This window comes from Berghia stephanieae, chromosome 2 (genome assembly GCF_034508935.2).
Source record: "Berghia stephanieae isolate SIO BIC M18660-M18661 chromosome 2, UCSD_Bste_1.3, whole genome shotgun sequence".
NCBI lineage: Eukaryota > Metazoa > Mollusca > Gastropoda > Nudibranchia > Aeolidiidae > Berghia > Berghia stephanieae.
The window spans coordinates 59,128,928-59,142,515 of NC_088361.1; the positions used below are offsets into that span (position 1 = coordinate 59,128,928).

The 13,588-nt window shown below is 36.3% G+C and overlaps 1 protein-coding gene across 1 annotated transcript in view; it reads left to right on the forward strand.

Moving 5' to 3' along the window:
• LOC144963974 (ATP-dependent translocase ABCB1-like) overlaps positions 1 to 10,522 on the forward strand; it is a 66,230-nt gene extending 55,708 nt beyond the window's left edge. The window contains exons 24-28 of the mRNA XM_078897918.1: positions 3,848 to 4,010; positions 4,494 to 4,691; positions 6,484 to 6,690; positions 7,947 to 8,093; positions 9,396 to 10,522. Of these exons, the coding sequence (XP_078754044.1) occupies positions 3,848 to 4,010; positions 4,494 to 4,691; positions 6,484 to 6,690; positions 7,947 to 8,093; positions 9,396 to 9,584 (904 nt within the window). The 3' untranslated portion in view covers positions 9,585 to 10,522. The remainder of the gene's footprint in view (positions 1 to 3,847; positions 4,011 to 4,493; positions 4,692 to 6,483; positions 6,691 to 7,946; positions 8,094 to 9,395) is intronic.
• The last annotated feature ends 3,066 nt before the right edge of the window (positions 10,523 to 13,588 follow it).

Sequence of the window (13,588 nt, forward strand, 5' to 3'; positions counted from 1 at the left end):
CGTATTTTATGAAACACATTTTTTGCTATTGCTATCTTTGTTTTATATCCTTTATGTCATGTGCGTCATGGTGCCTAAATATTTAAATTACTTTCCTTATTTGATGGACTCTCCTTTACTTGACAAGTGAAAAGTCATGTTGTTTTCATTCTTTGAGGCCACCATGCATTCGGTTTTCTTAACATTTAGTTTCAGGCCCATCTCTTCACTTTTGCTCACCAGTATATCCAAAATTTTCTGCACGGTTCTGGATGTATGCCACCAGAGTACCATCGTCTGATTATCTTATGTTATTCATATTCTGCCGCCCCCAACGCCTACGCCTTTCATATCTTCAATTTATTTGAATATATTTTCACTATATATGTGATAAGACACAACCCTGTCTTACTCCCTTCTCGATGTTAAAGAAATTCAATGTTTCGTTATCAAGTTTGACTCACGCTGTTTAATTATTCCAATATACGTTTTTCACAATTCGAAGGTCTTTACTGTCTAAACCACGGCCATGAAAAGGTATTTTGACAGATGGTATTTAAAAATGAATACAACAAAAACAGTTGCAACTGCATTTCATCTTAACAACAGGGAATCACAACGAAATCTGATGATCAAGATTGATGACACAACACTACCAACTGATCAAAATCCAAAATACCTCGGAGTGACACTGGATAGACAACTGACCTATAGAACCCATCTTGAGGGTACAGCAAGAAAGATAGGGAATCGCAAACTCTTCTCAGAACATCAACCCTGGCTCTTTGTTACAGTGTGGCAGAATATTGTGCTCCTGTTTGGACGATAAGTGCCCATACAAACCTTGTTAATGTGAAACTAAGAGACTCGATGCGAATAGTAACTGGATGCCTGAAATCAACCCCAACACAATGGCTACCAGTCATGAGCGCTATAGCACCACCCCACTTGAGGAGAGAGGATGCAACACAGAAATGGATATCCAGAGCTGAAGAAGATATTGGAACTCCTCTGCAAACCATATACAAAACTGCGCCCCCAACATCAAGACTAAAATCTCGTTCACCTTTCTACCTATCAAAGCAAGAAAACTACAACACGCAAGAAGCCTGGTGCGAGGAATGGACAAGGAATAAGCCAACAGGAGGGGAACTAATTGAAGATCCCGTAAAAGTCTCCCAGGTCTACAGGATCAACCAAGAAAATACTGGGTAGCTGCAAATAGACTACGGTCAAAACATACAAGAACAGCTGCCAACATGTACAAATGGGGGCTCCAAGAATCACCAACATACCCAAAGTGCAACCAAGCACCACAAGATGCAAACCACCTCGTACTAGATTGCCCAGAGAGACAAAACTGGAAGGGGGATTTGAAACCATCAACAAATGTGATGATGACTTCCGAACCTGGATTGATACCTTGAACATAGAAGGGTAGCCGAACGATACTACTACTATTGTCTAAATCTTTTCTAAAATTTTGAAGAGCGTTTTGTGTTGCACTGAATCAAAAGCTTTGGAATAATCAATGAAGCTTAGATAAAGTGATTTTTAATTTTCGATTGACCATTGCATTATTGTTTTCAATGTAAGAATCACATTTACCGTGCCCTTTTATTTAACAAAACCAAACTTCTCGTCACTTATCTTGTTCCTCATTCTTTTCATAAGTATTCTTAATATAATTTTTGTGGCCTGGCTCATTATGCTGATCGTTCTGTGTTGGTCACAATAAATAGTGCCTTGTTTTTTTTTGGGGGGGAATGGTAATGAATACCGACTTTTTAAAGCATTAGGCAGGAAACCCTTTTTATATATGACGTTAAATGTATTTGTCAGAATGTCTATTTCAAGACCGTCGAGGGCGTCAACCAATTCTATTGAGAAACTATCTTGGCCTACCGCTTCCCCTTTTTTTCATCTCGTTGCAAGCAGCTTCTACTTCTCGCATAATCTGGGGACCCGTGTTAACAGTAGAGGTTTCTTAATCCTCTTTATCCACGCCCCTCTTTTGTCATCCGCGTAAGATTCACGTTCCAAAATTTCGTTGTTGTCGATAAGTAAATTACACTTTTGCGACTTTTAAACATTTTCTTGCCATGGCTGGTCGTTTTCCAGTTAGATCTTGTACTGACTGGTAGAATTTTTTACTGTTAGATTGTTCAATTCTGTGACATTCCTGTTCAATTAATATTCCTTTGCTCTCTTACACTCATGTTTTATACTCTTATTAGCTCCTTTATATTCATTGCTGTTGCGTTCTAGTTTTCTTCTTTCATCCATCATTTTCAAGATCTTGTCATTCATCCATGTTTGTTTCAGTTCCTGTTTTTTTTTTTCACAGATGGAATAGTCTCTTTTGCAGATTCTGTGATGCAGTTGGATACTTGATTCGAAACCATAACAGGACTTACATCTCTATCAGAAAGAAGGGAATCAAAAATTTTGAAACAATACACAGACGTGAAAACAATGACAGATCAGCCTCTTCACGCTAGAGCGCAACAAAAGAAAACTAGGCGGCTGAAAAGATCACACTTTATTGAAAGAGCCCAGCAAATTGAAAAAGATCACGAACTTGACGAAATAATGACCCAAAAATGCAAAGCTAATATCAGAGTACCAATTTGGAAAAGGCAAAATCACTTGAAAATCAAGACATCCGTTGGTGACATTTCAACAAAACAAAAACACGGCGAAGAAATCAAGAAGTCTGTACAGAAGTGCATAGATCAAAACTACCCTGAAAAAAAATAGACAAGAATCTATACCGATGGTTCATGCAATAAAGAACACACGTGCGGGGGCCTGGGAGTGCACATCGAGTACACAAATGGTCAACAAAAGGAGATCAGCAAACCGACTGGTACTCGCACTTCAATCTACAAGTCAGAGGCAGATGCAATCCATGAAGCTGTTAAGCAAATCCTCTCAGAAAATGAAAAACCAAGACACATAGTGATTTTAACAGATGCTAAGAAAATTCTGGAGGATATAATGATGTCCTTTGCGGATGATATAGACGCCTTGGTGGAAGACCTCATGAAGCTAAGCAAGTTTACCAACATTGTACTGCAGTGGATTCCAGGACACTGTGGGATACTTGGAAATCAGATCGCTGACCAACTGGCAAAGGCAGGCAGTCGCATGCAGCAACCCTCCCCAACGTACTCAACAGGAGAAATTAACAAAATGGCCAAATTTATCCAGTCTCAGAGATGGAGAGAGAAGCACCCAGAATACAACATGAATGACCCAATCAAGGTGCTCGACAGAAAGGAACAGGTCATCATCTTCAGACTGAGAACTGGACACAACCAGTTAAAGGAACATATGTGGAGGATGTCCAGAGCAGGTGCCTCTGGACAATGTGACTGCGGACTTGAAAATGAAAATGGACATCATGTCCTAATGGAATGTCCAAGGTGCAACCAGTTGAGAAGGAACTTCTGGCCTGACCCAACCCCATACTCAAAGAAGCTGTACGGCAGTGAGGACGACCTCAGGACCACTGTGGGCTTCATTCACCAGACCGGACTGACCATGTGACGTGACGGGAACGAAGAGGAAGAAGAAGAAGAAGGATACTTGATTCCAGTACTCATCTATGTTTATGGTTAATTCTCAATAGATCAAATTGCAGTTCCACTTTCTATATCTTTATTTGTTTAAGTTTTATTTTTAGCTTGGCATTGACAGGTTGGTGGTCACTATTACAATCTGTGCTTGGAATAGTTTTTGCGTTGCGTACGATATTTCTGAATCGATGTTGGACCAGAATAAACAGAATGTATCCAATAGGTCGTGATTATTTTTTTATTTACACGTTGCACTATATATTATGCATTTACTTTCTATTTTTCAGAATATTTAACGCGGTGGTTTTGTCCAGCGTCCAACTAGGCAGAATGATTGCAGTATCACCAGACACCAAAGGAGCCTTGACGGCATCCAGACAGATCTTTCAGCTGGAGGATTCAGTTCCCGCAATCGATTCTTACTCAAAAGAGGGAAATCAACCTGATCCGGTATGGCTTTACTATGATATATGCGGGGATAAATGTACAGTTAGAACGTTTGAAGACAACTCATATAAGCCTCTCAATGCGTTCGTATGGCCAAGTCAACCAATCAAAATGCAATAAATATTAATCGAATTTAAAATAAGCACTCTGACTGTTCAGGGTCGAACGTCCCTCGACGTCTCGTGACATATTTTCATCTACTCCTGGTCTACGTCTACCATACTATGTCTATAATATGACAAAACCAAATGTGTTATTCTCAGACAGATGATAAAGTTGTCATTGAGTGGTTGGGTCACGAGTAGTGTAGAGTCACGATGGTGACACTGGTTTTTTATTTCTAGATTTATAAAGTTGATCGAAATTGTCTCGTATAGATATTATCATAAAATTACTTTAAATCTCATTTAGTTGCTGTAGTGACTGTAAAAGGACTTTGAAAATTTTGAATCAATTTCCAATTTCCGATATCTACTTTTTCCACAGAAATCCGTCCATAGTACCGTCCGGTTTTCAGATGTTCACTTCCGGTATCCCATGCGGCCTGATGTCAAAGTATTGAAGGGCCTTGACCTCCAGGTCGACTCGGGGGAAACTTTAGCTCTCGTTGGTGAGAGCGGATCTGGGAAAAGCACAGTTGTTCAACTATTGGAACGCTTTTATCAGACGGGAAGAGGAAATGTGGTAGGTAATTGAATGCTCCATCTGCCATCTCTCCATTCCCACTCATTAGTCCTTGCAACTTAATATGTACCCCACGGCCTCAATCTGATATTAGATCCGGTAAATATAAAGTAAACAATTATTAGAGTACACAATTTCAGGTGTTGTTTAAGTTTACAACGCTATGTTTATCTTGAAAAGTAAAACAATGTTAACATTTTAGAGACCAACTTTATCCCCTATGGATGGATGGCGGGGCGACGACAGTGCAAAAGAGAAAAGATACGTGAAAGAATACAAAAATTATGGCATTTGCAAAAATGATATCGCTAAGAACAAAAATAAAGCCTAAAGAGATTCAATTTAACATGTATTCTGAAAAAGGTCAATGACGAAATGTTCATAACATATAATTTCATAATATAGTGCCAAAATGTCCAAAACCTCTTTTATCACTCTTAAAAAGATGAATCCTTGGGACTTGAAGAAGGTGGCAGACTTGCTAGGGATGCATCGTGTTGTATCGTTTCGTATCGTATCGTATCGTATCGTATCGTATCGTATCGTATCGTTTAAGAACTATTAGACTTTTAAAACCTCTAAATGCTCTGTGTATTTTCCATGCCTAGATAACATTTTTCTAAATTATCGAATCATCATTCATTGTTTATTTGACAATATTCGGTGCATATCGCTGTTTCGAATTATTAAATAAATGCCAAGAGTCTAGAGCATAATAAGGTTCTGGAGATAAGCCGAGATTGTTACCTCGCCGTAGTTGTTTTGTTTTGTTTTGTTCTTTTGTTCACGAACGGTTGTCAAGTGAAGACGACGCAGACAAATGTTGCTTCTTCTTGTTGTGTTAAGTAAAACCAAGTGACCTGTTGTGTTTCGAAAAAATTCGAATGGATTTAGATTTTAGAAAACGTTGCAGTGAAGTCAAATTGCGGTCTTCAGTAAGTTTGTAGGACACGTTACCTTGGCTACTAAAACGGACCATACTGTTGATAAGATCAGGCACTCTCATGGTGTAACCCCAAAGTCAGGATTTTTTTCCATTTCAATTCTCTTAAGGTGACAGCAAGCAATTTTACTGTCTTAGCATTACAGAGACTGGTAAAACTCCGATCGATACATTGGAAATGATGGTTTAGGTGACCCGCCGACTATGTAATGGTAAAATATATGCCATTAAGATATAATTTCGTTAAGATGATCAGAAATGTGAAACTTTAGATTTTGTCAGTTTGACAAAACTGACCAACTATAGGAAAATCATCACAGTCGTAACTATACAATGAACTTCAAACGTACTCAGATTTGTTTTGTACATCATAAATTTGAATAACCTATTACTGTTTTGTAAATCTTGTTTTGCCGCACAGAGTTATGTATCGAGTCATGTTAAGTTCGAGTGTTTTAAAATCTTCTTTATATTTTTTATATGACATTTTTTTTTAAATCTGAGAACAGTCGGTAAGGAAAGAGTTAGGAAAATATATTCATTCTCCTAAATAAACCACCAAAAATCAACTTAATGCTCATATATTTTACTTTAAATGCATTTTTTAGCTAGTAAACCAGCCCTGTAATATACTGTTTTGAGACGACGGGTCACAAGAAAGATATTGACACTATCATTATATCCTATTTGGTTGTTTTACATACAAAGGTAATGGGGAGAGGAAAAAAAAAAGGGGGGGGGGGGGGTGTTACGGATCACCATCTCTTGACATGAGACTCCTGATGGATAGGATTTCCATCTCCTAAATTAAATGATATTATATTTGTGTTATTCTATCCCGTTTTGCAGTATATGGACCAGCATAATATCACAGATCTGAACGTCCAGTGGCTGAGGCAACAAATTGGACTGGTCTCTCAGGAGCCTGTACTGTTTGACAAAACTATTGGTGAGAACATCGCGTATGGAGACAACTCACGGGATGTCAGCATGGACGAAATCATCACCGCTGCAAGGGCAGCAAATATCCACAATTTCATTCAGTCTCTGCCTTTGGTAAGTTGATCACATTTGTCGATAGATGTTATTTATTTATTCATTCATCTATTATTTATTTATTCATTATTTATTTACTCATTAATTATTTATCTCTTGGTTTATTGAGTTGGGTTTTTTTTCCGAATGAGATCCTGCTTAATAAGTTTGGTCGAGGGTATGCCATTCTTATAGACTTCAATAAAAAGATATAATTTCTTTATCTAAAACTGTATTTTTAAAAAGACTTCTTTTATATTACTTATCCGTTTTACAACTTTTATCCTTTATAAAAGAATAGTTGTATTTAAAGATTATTTCACGGTATGATTATACAGCGTGGTTTGTTTTATTCCTTTTAAACGTTGAATCTACAAATCTCACCATGGATGTTCAAATACGAGAATATATTCTTGATACCCATATTATTGTATATTCCAATATTTTGTGACCTTTCATTTACAGAAAAAAACACCAAAAATATACAGGTAGAGTTTATCTATGTTGATGCCGGAGTTCGATAAAGCAGGGAAACAATTTCTTAGAGGCACCATAAAGCCAGTTCATTTCAACATTCAAGAATTTTCCCTCTCTCTCTCTCTCTCTCTCTCTCTCTCTCTCTCTCTCTATATATATATATATATATATATATATATATATATATATATATATGCGTATCTGTTTGTCTCTCTCTCTCTCTCTCTCTCTCTCTCTCTCTCTCTCTCTCTGTGTGTGTGTGTGTGTGTGTGTGTGTTTGTTCAGAGTGTTTGGAGGGGGGGGGGAGGGGTGGGGGTGGGAAGGGTGTCTGTGTGTGTTTGATTTTGTTTGTATTTATAACTGTCAATGTAGTAGCGGGTCCTACTTTGTTGACCAACAACCACTTTATGTGTTTAACGCAGTGTTACTGTCAAGGTCTCTTGTTTGTGTGCTAAATTGTTTTTGTAAGTTTGTTTTTTGTTTTGTTTTTTGTTGTTGTTTTTGTTTAATGTGGGGGCTTGTGGTCACTTTTACGTTGCTTGTGATTAAATAAGAAAATTGGTAATATCTGCCGAAAATTGGTAATATGTGCCGAAAATTGGTAATATGTGCCATGGAGGATGATAGCGCTGTTGTCGCTCTTGATATCCGATGCCATTAAGATTGACAATTGCTGCTTATTGATGTATTAGGTAGTGTAAAGAATCCACTCCTGGGCGGTCATTATTATATAATCTTAGTATTTAGTACCTAAGGATGTTTTTGAATCTCTTTGTCTAATGTTGCCAAAATTTTGACAGGGTTACGATACAAACGTTGGAAATAAAGGAACTCAACTTAGTGGTGGACAGAAACAAAGGATTGCAATAGCCAGGGCCTTGGTTCGAAACCCGAAGATATTGTTGTTAGACGAAGCAACATCTGCTCTGGATGCTGAGAGTGAAAAGGTAATTAGATTTATAAGAATATCAATGCATACCAGGTTTCGAAAATTGTTATAGATAAACTGTTTCCGAATTCCAGAAAGAATTTGTTGTTTCGATCGGTACTCAAACATTTTCTCTAGAGAACGGCAATACAGTTTATTAGAAAAAATGTTAATTTTGTTTATTTTGAAATCCTGTTTATTTTTAGTATGATCTGAATTTTGTGGAGACATGCATATACCTGATATATGATAAGCAATATTTTCATTAAAAATTTTGAGTTAACATTAATTTTTTTCACAAATCTTACTAAGCTGAGTAGGGAAAAATAGTTAGCATTTATTAGAAACAGAACTGATGATATAGATAATTAATTAAACAAACGTCTGATGTAACAAGAATCACTCATGTTTTCCAAAGTTAGCAATTTGGGGGATAATAATCTTGCCTGAGGAAAAAAAAGGAATTGCCTGAAGTGGACCTCGACTTCCTAGGTGGACTGTCCGGGTCACATTGCAATGCCTTAATTATTCAGCCCCCTCGCCCCTCGTAAATCTTAATCCAATTACAAGCGAAAAAAGGAAATAACTGAATGTCTTTACGATAACTTATTTTTATAGTTTGTATACAGTTATTTCCCTTTACTCTAAGAAATGATTATACTAAGACTTCATGAAATGGTAGCTCAGATAGCTCAGAGCACTTGCTTCACAAACAAAGAGATCGATCCTGGGTGCAGTCGAGATTTGTTTCTGACCTCCTCCCCCCCCCCCCCCCCCCCTGTCCACCCAGCAGTGAATGGTTAGTTGAGTCTGTTAGATTTGCCGGAAAATACTTTGCGATAGACTAGTGTCCTATCCAAAGGATAGCAAGCAATTGCTATGGTCCGTTTCACGCAATAAAAACCGGGATAAACTCCGGCTCTATGGGCCGAATGGCTCTGAAGGACTACTTTTTTTTATGAAATGGCAACAATCATCTGCAACGCATTGAAATATTATGTAGTCACCTGGGCCTACGAAAAGATCGCTATCGCATAATCTGAGACCCATAGTTAAAAAAGGAAAGGAAAAGACTTTTTTTTTAATGTGTGTTTTGTTTTGTACTGGTTTTGTCTATTGATTTTTAAAATGTTTTTTGTTTTGTTTTTCCTTTTTGCTTTTTTTTTGGTTTGTTTTGTTTTTTTCTTTGGTCTTTTTTTTATATTTTTTTTTTTTGGGGGGGGGGGGTATGTTTTTTGTTTGATTTAAAAAATATATTGGGAGGGGGGGGGTTAGTGATTGCATATTCCATACGTCGTTTTTCCAAATTGAATTTTCTCAGGTCGTACAGGAAGCCTTGGACAGGGCGCGTGAGGGACGAACATGCATCACCATTGCACACCGATTGAGTACTATCAAGAATGCCAACAAAATCGCAGTGATTCGAAACGGAGTGGTCCATGAACAAGGCACACACTCCCAACTCATGAATATGCAAGGTCTCTATTATCGTCTACAGACCCAGAGCTGATAATATTTTGAATCATACCTTGATCAGTTATGAACCAGTGCAACATTTGTTTTCGTGACTATTACATTTAATATTGATGTAAAGAGTAGAGTAAGCATTCTCTTACTTTACAGTTGTCGCTTTATTCAGAGATTTACTTAATTATCTTTAATTACTTGATTTTAATTTAGATCAGCTAATAGCGCTATCAATAATTGGCATAAACGGATAAAACATCGATAAATAAACAAGGAGTTTGGTGTTTTAACATTCTAAATTATTTACAAAGGGAAACGGTCGAAGTGGACTTTTTTTTTAGAAACCTTCGCTTAGAAGATAATAAGTTTTAAAATATCACCATTCTTAATAGTTGATACCAAATTAAACATGGCTGCCCATGTCACTAATGTAACAAGATCCTGCAATCTTTATCATATTAGATGGCTTCTTGATAATAATACTACTAAACTTCTTGTTGCCTCTATGATTTTTAGTCGCCTGGATTATTGCAATAGCTTTGATAATAATGTCATTAATCGACTCCAAAAGATACAGAACAAAGCAGTTCGATTGGTAACGTTAGCTAAAAAGCGCGAGCATGGTACCCCCATTTTGGAGGACCTGCACTGGCTACCTATAACGTTTAGAATTGAAAATACTTACCCACGTTTTCAATTGCTTAAACAATACTGCTCCTATTTACCTTCAAGAACGTATCCACCTTTATGAACCCAATCGAAATTTAAGATCTGGTCATTTAAATCTCCTAAGGGAACCCCCAAAATCGTTAGTTTTACATGAGAAATCCTTTGACCACCATGACCCCCGATTTTGGAGCTCCATCAGTGTTGAAACTAAAAATAGTGAAAATCACTTACTTTTAGAAAACGGGTAAAAACTGAGCTTTTCTGTAGGGCATATACAGTCGTGGCCAAAAGTTTAAGACCAAACTAAATAAATTAATAAACATTAAATCTAAATCTTGTGAAACAAGGAAAAATAAACAAACTCACTTCAAATGATTAAAAATATTATTTAATACTGAATCTTTGAACCATATTTCAGTATTTTGTATGTCCACCTTTTGCTTTGAGGACAGCTTTGATCCGTCGAGGCATGCTCGAAACCAGGCTTTGGCAGTATTCTGGAGAAAGCTCTTGACTCCAAATTGCTTCAACAAGGGCTTTACTGTTCGCTGGCTGTTAGTCTATATTCTTGTTTTTCATCTCGAGTGCCACAGATTCTCTATCGGATTAAGATCTGGACTGTTTCCGGGCCAGTCCAAGGTCGTGACTAGAAAGAAAGTCCTGAACAATTTTTGCTCTGTGGCAAGGGGCACCGTCGTGCATGAATATATTACACTGGTGTGACTGCAGATTAGAATGTAGTTTTCTTTCAGTAGTTCCATGTATTTTTGGCCATTCATCGTTGTTCCGGGATCCAAAAACTATTGACCGGCAGTTCCTGACTTGGAAACTGCTCCCCAAATCATTTGGCTTGGCGGGTGTTTCTTGGTCTGGACTGTATACTTGTCATCATACCGTTTACCAGCTGGTCTTCTCACGTTATATTTAGGAACAGCAAACTGTTGCACTGTTGATTCGTCTGAAAACACGAAGTTACCCCATTGCTCTTCGGTCCAATGTTTGTGCTTCGATGCAAACGCCAATCGTTTCTGTTTCATAATTTGGGTCCGCCTGAGTTTTCGAGCTGGTTTGTGAGATCAGAGGTCGAAATCATTAGTCAAGCGTCTTGAGACTCTCGGACGACTGACATCAACACCACATAACATGAGCACAGATCAAATTTTTTGGCATGAGGCAGTAGGATTCTTCGAAACCACTGTCTTAATGACACTATCCGCTCTTTAAGTTTTCCTTGGGCGGCCAGTTTTGACTCTGTCAGAAAAAATGCCTTCTGATCGGTACTTTTGAATAGCATTGTGCACTCCAGTCTTGTTTTACCATATCTTGCATGATATGTCACGTTCTGTGTACCCTTCAATGAATAATGTCATCATTTGAGCCCTAACAATGCTGGAAATGGGTGGATTTTTGCCCATTTTTGTGCTGTCCACAAAGTTCAATTAAGTGACTATAAATTGCTTCAGAATGTTAATATGAACATCAGCCTTTCCTGTCAGCTATCAAAATTGCAGTATAACATCTTTTATTGAAATGAGTTCATTTCCTGTGCTGCACCAGAAAGCACGGTGCGAAAAATGAAAAAAATAGCTAGATGAGAGTTTTTCAAAGCTTGGTCTTAAACTTTTGGCCACGACTCTATGCATTTTATTATAATAGAGGCTAGACGTCTATATTATTTTATCATCGTATTTATGTGGTTTTTAACATGTCAGTTCTATTTTTGTGTTTGATACGTTATGTGTTGATGTAAAGCGTCAGTGAGCAATTCTTAATGGGAACTAGGCGCTATATAAACATTATATTATATATCTTTGTAGCAGTTACACCATTATGACCATGAACAATATCTATTAACATTAATTTTCGTTGATATTGCAAAGGCTACTCATAAACAGATATAGACATTCAAGTGAATAACGGCAGCCTTGCACTGAGAAAATGCCCTCTCTACATTTGGTCAGAGAATTTTATACTTCATACGTCGATCTATTAAAATGACTCACAAAGTTGTCAAAAATATCAAACCCGGATCCTTTTTTAAACTTCATTGTTGATAATTTTGGGTCATTTTAATCAATCAGTATATGAGGTCAAATTTGAAAAAGTATTTTATCAATGTAAGGCAGACTACTAGAGAGTCACCACGGGATAGATTGTGTGTCTAAAGAAAAAAAAAAGGCATAAATGAATAAAGTGTGTACCTATATGGGAAGCGGGAGGGGAGAGAAGTGCGTGGAAGATCCTTAAATAAACAGTTGAAACCTACATAACAAAAATAGCTGAAAAAATTGATGTTTTTTCTAGGGCCTATAAATAATTATCAAATGTCAAAAGTTCGTTAATAGTTTTATTTTTGATAGATCTAAGTTTCATAGCTATATTATAAGGATATGATTATAGTTTCAGTTAATTTATTAATGCGGCTTTATCTCGGTTTGATTTTGTTTTGTTTTGTTTTTGTTTTGTTTTGGGAGATAATGATTATAACTGATTTTTTACTCTCATATTTCTCATCTATATATATATATATATGTGATTGTCAATTACGATACTGTGCATTGAATGCTTGGAATAATAAAATTTAATCCCCTTTTCCGCCGGAGTTAAATGGTTATTGATCGTCAACACTACTAACTTTATAACTTGATTCCTTCACCCCAGTAAGATCCCAACCCTACACAATATACGCTTATGTAGGAACGCTTAACTTGTATTTGTGTGTAACAGAGGGGATAAAATAACACAATACGGATAAGCTAATGGGAAAAGGTAACGTTTGATTTTCCTACACACTCGTGTCCATCACTTAGAGTGTCGTAAATTTAAGCCAATAGTTATTTCCTTCTCTTTTATTTGAAAAGAAAAAAAAATCCAAATTAGTACTTGAAACTTTCAATAGTCTCTTAACAAACCAAGGATTATTATTATTATTATTATTATTATTATTATTATTATTATTATTATTATTATTATTATTATTATTATTTATAGTAATAATAATAATAATAATAATAATCATAATAATAATAATAATAATAGTAATAATAATAATAATAATAATAATAATAATAATAATGATAATAATAATAATGATAATAATGATAATACAAACAATAATAATAATAATAATAATAATAATAATAATAATAATAATAATAAATAATAATAATAATAATAATAATAATAATAAAAATAATAATAATAATAATAATAATAATAATAATAATAATAATAATAATGATACTGGGTGGGGTTCCTGAGCTCCCATAGTGGACAGGGAGGTATTTGCTGTGTCTTCTATCCCCCTGTATCTGTTTTCCAACTTGGTTTCTGTCTTTGTCTTGGAATGAGATTACTAAATTTTGTCCTGATCCGGGC